At 36.1% G+C, this 9499-nt stretch overlaps 1 protein-coding gene across 1 annotated transcript; it reads right to left on the bottom strand.

Moving 5' to 3' along the window:
• Positions 1-7955: 7955 nt before the first annotated feature.
• Positions 7956-8883, bottom strand: LOC104773017. The gene is made up of 3 exons (XM_019242566.1): positions 8677-8883; positions 8363-8587; positions 7956-8288 (listed from the first exon to the last, which is right to left on the bottom strand). Exons 1-3 carry the CDS (start codon positions 8881-8883, stop codon positions 7956-7958), a joined length of 765 nt encoding a protein of 254 aa, XP_019098111.1.
• Positions 8884-9499: the final 616 nt, after the last annotated feature.

Below are 9499 nucleotides of genomic sequence, written 5' to 3'. Positions count from 1 at the left end.
CCAAATGGCAACGACGCCAAATTGATAACAAGATTTACACCCAGGGTATCAATTCCCTATACAGTTGTAGTACAAAGGGTTATCAACCCAAATGGTTGTTATGCTAGCAGATAAGATATGATCAGAACTAAGCAAGTTAAGCCAGGCAAGAAATTGTTTTGATCTAACATTCCTAAAAGAAATAGAAGAAAGGAAATAAATGAGAACCACACGACCTAAGTACTCGTTGCAAGCATTAGTGGATCGGTGGGTGATCGAGTAAGTAAGAACAGTATGAAAAACTCCAAGGTATACTCGAAGCAAGTGATCGTGTACCTGTTCGGGTAAGGGGATGAGTGATGAATAAAAATATAAGAAATTAAAATACGAAAGCTCCTAAGGATGGGGTAATCGACTCCTAAGTATTCCTGACCAGTACGGATGTCCTACATGCCTTAGACAATGAATCTCTAAAATCTTGTTAAAACACTCTCGTGATAGAAACAATCAACCTTGATCACTTCCCTACCCAACTCTCGTTGGAGAAACATGACCAAGCAGGCAATACAAACCGATTCATTATTGTCAATAAACCCCTCACACATCTAATCTCTTAGGCTAAGTGAATAAATCTCTAGCATTGATTGATTCATGCATTTCATCTACACCTCTTGGTGGTAAAACACCCTAGATCTAATCTCACCCTCTCGGTTTGTTGATAGCATTAAGAACACCAACCTAGAAAGGAATTTATAAAACATAAACAACCAAGCTAAAACATCCTAACCGATCAAGAACACAAAATCGTCTATCCCATCCCTAGAAACTTTGTTCCACTACTCATATTCCATTGCAGAAAACATAAAAGCAAAGACAAACGAAAAAGGATGCTTAAAACATCTGGTTGGTGTTCGGACTGTTCGGACTGCTCAATAGCTACTTCGGGTAAATGCTCGGATTTGACCTTGTTTCTCCCCATTTTAGGCTCTAAAACACTTTTTTTCATCCAAAATATGCAAATGCAAGAATGCAACACCCTAAATGCAAAATCCCACAGTTGATGACCTAAAAATGCTAAGGTTAGGGTAAAAACAATGCAAAATATAGACAAAAAAAAGGATGCTTAAAACATGTAAATTAGAGAGTTATCATTTCTCTTCGACATGTGCCGCCTGGGCCAGATGATGCGGACCAACCTCAAATCTTATGAGGAGGAGACGGTTCACTTCCTTTCCACGCTGCGGTTACAATACTTTGAAGACCACCCGACCTTACTACCCGATGGGGGGATAGGGTTCATCACCTTCTCCGTGCGCAACAAGGAATACCGACTCACCTACAAAGATATGGAGGAGCTGTATGGATTCAAGGCTGGGAGTGGAGAAAACATGGAAGTAAACAAGGAAGAGATGAAATCCCTATGGCTGACAATAGGAGATAAGCTTCCTTACAAGTCAACAAGCTCCAAATCTGCTCAAATAAGGAGCCCTGTTTTGAGGTATTTTCACAAGTCCCTAGCCTGCACTCTATTTGCTAGTAAAGAAATTGGGAATGTGAATGATCATGAGCTGCAACAGCTAGACATTGCCTTGTGTGGAGTATTAGATAATGCTAGGAATGGTAGACCGCTAGTAGGGGATGTTGCAGATACAAGTTTGGTCTTTGTCTTGCTTGATCAGTTCTTGTATCTAAAATCTTGGGCAATGAAAACCGAGAGGCGAGAAGGAGCTGGAGAGATCTCCATAGGAGGTTTGGTCACACCAATTTTGGTCGCTTGCGATGTGCCCCTAAAGGGGGTAGTACATGAGCCGAGATGGCTAGACATCTACTACCTCACATTGGCAAAAATCCTGCCCAACGTTGTGTGCACGAAAATCCGGCTAGGAGGGAACATAGACTTGATGCCACCATTGGAAGAGTTGTACAACCCTGAGGGAGAATCCGCAGCTGAAGAGAGAGAGCCAACTGGGCAAGGGCACGGATACAATTCAGAGGACTATGATTTTGAGGAATATGTTTGTTCTCAAAATAACCATGTTGAAGTGAGAGAAGCTCAGAAATGGATTGGGTGGTTGAAGAGGATGAACAAGTTTTTGGCAAGGGAGGTAAAAGACCTCACTGGCACAGTGAAGGTGATGGGAGGACAGATCAGGGAGCTGCAAGACAAGGAAAGATGTGCCTCAGCTCCCATTTCATCTTATGCACCCACATGGATGGGGAGGAGTGGACCACTAGGAGGAATTCGAGGTTTGGCACCTGTAGAGCCTCATAGGGCATCATCATACGAGCTACAGGAAGAAGAAGCTGCTACCAGACCGGATAGATCGCGGAGAAGCCACTCGGATGCCTATCCAACACCTAACCCGATGGGGTACACGATGTCACACCTGATGCCCTCATCGAGCACACACCCGGGTGAACACTTAGGTCTTTTCCCTCCGACTTACCAGATTCCATATCTGATGTCGTACTCAATGCACCCTGCGAGCAGCTACACGGGTGACCATTCCGGACCTCTCCTAGCATAGCCTTTGAACTACCTGATGCGCTACACGATGACCTACGCGATGCCTTACCCGATCAACCCCTTGGATGCTGGTCCGAGCAGATCGTCCGTGCGCATGACCGAGCTTTCTGAAGAGCGAATCCCGGCGCCTGTTGAAGCCGGTGACGATCCTGGGTACACGTTGGCAAGAATGGAGGCTGCCACAACCTCCTTCTTCACCAACCCATGAGGTACCACTTTCATCCAAACCATTGTTTATACCATTGCATTTTATTTGGTTTCATTTTGTGTGATACTCAGAATTCTTTTTCAGACTTTTATTTACACAAGGGACTGTGTAATTTAAGTTTGGCATGCCAGTTTGGGAGGGTCTGAGAATGTATATAACATTATGTTTTATTTGATTATTTTCTTATTTCAAACTTTTGCATGCCAGTTTTATTCATTTGAGTCTGCATCTATTTGAATACAAAACCCAAAAATTTTGAAAAACTTTTAAAAATAAAAAAAGAGTGTTCATGTAGTTGCATTTTCATATTAGGATTGAGTCTAGATTGCTTCATATAGGATTGTTGCATATGCATTTTAGGGGACAATGATTAAAACCACCTTGTTTAAAGTCAAACCTTAGAATTGAAGCTATAGCCCTTAATCACAGTTCATTGTTGCTATATCGATCTTTGGAAAAAAATGAAAAATCTTTGTTTAAAACCTTTTGTCTTTTGAAAACTTCCTCCACTTGTGTGAAACTTGCTTGAACATTGCATCATCTCTATATTATTGGACTTAACCTGAACTTAAATTATTTTGCTTATGGAATTTGAATACTTGCTCATGGTAACTCTAAACTCGGGTTAGCACTCCATTTTTACCAATCTTTTCGTTTAACCCGATTCGTTTTTCCCTACCCTTGAACCCAAACCTTTCTTTCAAACCTTGTTATGAATTGTTGAGTGAGACCTTTTCATTGTGCTATAGGTTGTGAAATCTTGAGTGTATTAAGAACGACAAAGAACTGGCTCTTGATTTAGCTGAGTTAGAATCATTTGGACTAGCTATTAGAATCAGGTTTGAAAGATAGGTGGTTAGCATGATTATTTGGGGTTGGGTTGAGGAATAAAAAGAAAAAGAAATAAAAAAAAAAGAGAAGCAGGTCCCTAAGGTTCGGTTCATTTAGCTTTAAGTCTCGAAATAAAAAAAAAAAGAGAGAGAAAAAGATCTTGCTATAGTCTCCTAGAAAAAAAAAAATATATAGGAATATTATTAGGAGTTTAGCAAAGAAAATTAAAATAAAAAAAGAGCTAGATGTTTAAAGTTTAGACCTTATGGATTATAAAAAAAGGGGTTAAAATCAAGGATGTGGGTAGTTATATTCTAGGAGGTTTGATAAAAAAAAAGGAAAAAAAATAGAAAGTGAATGAGAAAAGAGTAGATTAGGAAGAGTTAAGCTTTGTATGTCCTAATTGTTCTCAATTTTAGCATTCTTTCTTTTGAGAGTAAGCCACCCAAAGATATTTTTTGAAACCTACATACCAAAAAGCCTTACCCTTGAAACCGATTGAGCTTGATTCACTTCCATTTGCAAGAATTCGCCAAACACTTTAATGAATGTGAAAGAGATGTTCTTTGGAATTGCAAGTCTTTACTTTTAGTTGGAGGATGAACTAGATTGATGCATGGTAATAAGCATAGAAAAATATTTGTAAGTATGTCGATTGATCTTAGCACCATTAAACTATCTTTAAGGACTATAGATTGAATCATTCGCTTAGCTTCAAAGGTTATGAGACCCTTTTTTTTTTACCTCTCCCTCCTACTTCCTTGCTAGAGGACTAACAAGATTTAAGTTTGGGGGTATGATAACTCTCTAATTTACATGTTTTAAGCATCCTTTTTGTCCATATTTTGCATTATATATACCCTAACCTTAGCATCTTTAGGTCATTAACTGTAGGATTCCACATTTAGGACATTTAAGGTGTTGCATTATTGCATTTGCACATTTTGGATGAAAACAGGTGCTTTAGAGCCTAAAATGGAGAGAAACAAGGTCCAATCCGAGCATGTACCCAAAGGAGCTATTGAGCAGGAAGAACAGTCTGAACCTCAACCCGATCGAGGCAGATCCGAGAGAAGGAAGAACAACCCGAAGACCTATCCGAGGAGTAACCCGAACACATCCTCGAGCACCACCTCGAGCAGACCCTCGGGCAGGACTGGGCAACTAGGTTAAAAGGGTTTCCTTATACAAACCCATCTCTTCTTCCTCTTGCCCTAGCACACCGAAGACCCTCAGAACAGAGAGCAAGAGCTTCTGGGAGAGAAACTGAGCGATTCAAACTCTTCTTCCACTTTGTTAGGATTTATTTTCATTTTCTTTTGCTATTCTTTTAAATTTCGATTTTTTACTCTTCTACTCTATTTCTATTTTCAATACAATGCAATTTTTGTTTATTTGTATTTTTATGTTTTCTGAAATGAGATCTGAGTAGTGAAACAAAGTTTCTATGGATGGGATAGACAAATATGTGTTCTTGTCGGTTAGGATGTCTTAGCTTGATTGTTTATGTTATATAAATTCCTTTCTAGATTAGTGTTCTTAATGCAATAGAGTGGACTTGTTCAGTCTTTTGTAGACTCTTCGCACGTTTTCTAATGAACTTACGCTAGCGTAATCTGTTTACAATTTTTGAGTTCGACGATCAATTTTGAGATTCCAATCGGTGATCCAAGCAGATCTCTGTTAGTGGGGGTGAATTGTTACACCCCGGTTTCAGAGACTTGCGGAGAGGTTTAATTGATTTAGCCACCTATGTCACCAAAGTGCACTTATCTTTTTGGTCAAGAGTCCAGAGAGAACTCCATAGTTAAATGTGCTTATGCTGAAGTAGTCTCAGGATGCATGACCTTCTGGGAAGTGACTGTCGGAATTGTGCTAGTGAGGACAAAACACAAGGAAATATCATGTGGTGATTTGTACGGATGGTAACAAGTCTAAAGCCTCCCAGATGTAGCAAACCTGTCGTCAGTTATGGATGGGCCCACAGGTCTAGTGAGAAGACGTGAGGTCCATTAAGGAAAGTGGGTCCATGGATAAGGGATACACAGGTCGAGCGAGCAATATTTATAAAATAATAAAAACAGTTAATGATTAGATTAACATTTAATTTGTAATTTGTTTTATTAAAATAACGATTTTTGTTAGAATTTTCAATAAAAACAAAGCTAACAATGAATTTTTGAAATATGGAATACAAAATCTTAACAATAAAAATTTGAAAAAATCTTGTACGTTCAGTTTATTATAATGAATCCACCAAACAGTCAGTTTTAAAAAAATTATTATATAAATTGAGTTGTTTTTAATTCAAATTATTATTACAAAACCATCAAATATTTTTGCTCATTTTCTTTTAATATTTTGGTAAAGAAATTCGATTTTTTTTTATATTACTTTTATTTAAAATAAAATATCTATTTTAATGGCCGAAATCCCGAGTTGGGAGATTAAAAACAAGCCATAGATCTACACCTTTAGAAGGGATTCTTGGGATCCAACGGCTGAGAACATGCCAGGCAGAGAGAATAGATCTCTCGGCCGCAGCGATAAAACCCGCCCAGAGAATGTTGAGTTAGAAGACGTGGAAGAGCAGAATCCATTCTCTGTGCTCTAATTCTCGTGTGAGTTCTTCTCTCTAATTCTCTGCTCCTCTTAGTTTGTTGGAACTGTCCGTTCAGTAAATGACTTTATTTTTTCAGGTGTTTTTTCTTACTTTGATGTCTCCCCAACCGTCCGTAGTAGCTAGCATAGCGTAGTAACACTATGCTTCGGAGAGCTTGTAGTTGGGTAGCTTAGAAGCGTTTGTGCTTGGGTAGCTAATATTAACTACAAACATCATATTATATAGTTGTAGTCCATCGCATAGCTTAATTTTCAAAACTTTTACAGATTTTAACGAGTTACAAGAAGTATATTGAAGAAAAAAAGATGGCTAGCTACACGAAGTATTGCTGAATACATGGTCACACATGCAAAGTATACTATTGTATATTCAACTACATAAAGTATATGTATTACATGGCCATATGCATGAACTATATGACGTTATGCGGTCAACATCATATACATCTAATTCAGTACACCGGTCAATTGATTCCGGCGAAGACCGACGTTGACTCCGGCGAAGACCAATGTTGACTCCAGCGTTGACAACCACTTAAAAAAAATTCTAAATTAAAAAAAAAATTATTATTATAGTAAATTATTTATGGGTTTTCATGATTAAAAGAAATTTTCTATTCAATGTCCAAATATTTTTATATATCTCTAATATATTCAAACTTATAATTAATTAATTTTTATTTTTTAAGCTAAAGTAAATAGTTAAATAAAAATCATTTATAATTATTTTTAAGATAAAAAATCTTATAATAATCTTTAAGATATAAAATCATTTATAATGATTTTCAAGATATAAAAACAATTTATAATTATTTTCAAGATATATATATATATATATATATATATCTCATAATCAGATTATTTAATTACTACAAAATCAAGAAAATCAAATTCAACTACTTTCATTAGAAAATAATATGCAAAATATTGAGTATATGACTCTTTACTCAAAATTTTGCATGGTAAATGTTATAAAAAAAATTATACACTCTTTACTTTAAAATTTACATACTCAAAATAACATATAAACAACAAAAAATTAATAATATTTACTTTTAACATATCACTACAAGAAAACAGGCGATCGGCCACTGTAGGAATAGTCACTAAATAGTCGTTGATTGAAAATTTGCGACTATTTTGCGACTATACACTGTTGTAGCTAATATTTTGTCGCTAATACAGTTGGTCGTTAATTAGTCGGTATTTAACGGCTATTTAACGACTATACACTATTGTCGGTAAATTGTGGTCACGTAGTCGTTATGTAGTAACTAAATTTAGTGACAATTTGACGACTAGTGTACGACTATATTAGTAGTTGTCGTGTAATAGTCGTTAAATATGACGACTAATTTACGACGAAGTTACGACTTTGTTACATGAATAAAATTGCAATACTAGGTTGTCGTTAAATAGTCGTCATATTTAACGACTATTTAACGACAACCTAGCGACAATGTTCCGTCTAAATGACGACTACATAACGACAACTTTGTTTTAGAAAATAATAAAATTAACTAGTTATTATTGTTTTGTAATCCTGATATTAATCCTGATTTGAATCCTGAAATTAATGTAATGGAGAACAAACATAATATACAAGTCCAAAATCTAATGAAAACACATTATATAAATAACCATAATTTTATTGAAACCAGAAAATACATTAGTCCAAAACAGAAATCAAACCAAAACCAAAGAGAGAAAGAGTTTATAACACATACAAACTGAACAAAAGAACTTGGTTCATGAGTTAAGAGAATATAGGAACCATATTGGAGTTGATCATGTTGTTGGTGAATGTTGATTGTCCTCCTCAGCTGATTGAGAGGCTATAAACTCCAAGTAGGCTGGATTAGTGTCGCGCATAAACTTTGCCATCAACGACAACTCTTTGATCTCATTCTTTTGCTCAGCCACAAGGAGAGCAGTCTCTTTTTCTCGAGCATCAACTTCAGTATTGTGAGTCGCCTGAATTTCAATTTGTCGTTGGGCTTCCTTGAGTTGCTCTTGCAATGTAAGAAAGGTTTCAGTTTGTGATCGTTGCCTTCCCTTGCCAAGATTAGCTTTGAGGCTTCCAAGACCATAAGGAGTTCCTCGTGAATCCTTCTCAGTGCACTGTTTTTACCAAAAAGAAAAACTGTAAATAAAGAGCAAAACAAATTCATGATCGAATAGAAATGGTACTTTACCTCAAGGAAGATGGCAGTACATTCATCGGTGGTGAGCTCTCGACGGTGTGAAGTACCATCTGAAAGGCTTGAATCTGCCTCAAGCTCAGCCATCTTCTCCTGCAACTTCTGCTGATAAGCTTGATGAATTTTCTCTGCCTTGCCATCCACATAAGAACCATCCGGCTTTGTATGTGTTTTGAAAAAAACTTCACCCATACTGACCTCTCTTCCCAACTCTTCTTCCTACAATGTTACAAAATAAAGAATGGTTATGAAAGTGTTTAAAGATAGAAAGGATATAAATGTAACTAACAAATTAGAAATGACTTAACCAGATCATCTTGGATTTCTCTATATGACTTGGGTCCTGATAAGTGGATGTGAGGACCTAGACCATTACGGTCAGACAAACGACATTTGGAATAGGTTGAACTCCTTTGTTGTTGTTCTTCAGTATCCCAATTATCAACCATCTTTTGCCAGAGAGTACCTTCAATCCATGAAGGTTTAATTCGAGACGTCCTTGCATCGCTAACCATGCCCTTCATCCGACGGTTACAGATGGTGTTGAAATGTTTTTGAACGGTTCCTGTTATCAATGGATCCCATGTGTGAGTTTTCTATATATGATTCATCGCAAAATAGTCGCTAAATAGTCGCAAAATAGTCGCTAAATTTAACGACTACGCATTTAGTCGCCGATTGTAGTCGGAAAAACCGTGTTTTCTTGTAGTGTATGAACAGATTCATTTTTACTCTCTTTTACATAATTACAATATGTTAAATTAATTTTTAGAAATTTTATTAAGGTTTGGGTTCTCTATATTACATTTAGGATATATATAGGAAATATATTTAAAATATCTTTAGATATTGAATTAACATATAAAGAACAACAAAAGAAATTTGCAATATTTACTTTTAACATATGAACATTTTCATTTTTACCCTTTTTAACACAATTACAATATGTTAAATTAAGTTTTAGAAATTTTTTTAAGGTTTGGGTTCTCTAGTTTACATTTAAGATATATTTAGGAAATATGTAAAAAATAATTAGATATTGAATGGAATATTTTTTAATTAATAAAAACCATAAATGATTTAATATAATAATTTCTTATTTTTAATTTTTACTTTTAGAAAAAAATGTTG

The sequence above is a fragment of the Camelina sativa genome, unplaced genomic scaffold (assembly GCF_000633955.1).
Source record: "Camelina sativa cultivar DH55 unplaced genomic scaffold, Cs unpScaffold00395, whole genome shotgun sequence".
Lineage (NCBI taxonomy): Eukaryota > Viridiplantae > Streptophyta > Magnoliopsida > Brassicales > Brassicaceae > Camelina > Camelina sativa.
Note: the sequence above shows the minus strand (reverse complement) of the source record. Positions and strands in the feature narration are given on the sequence as shown.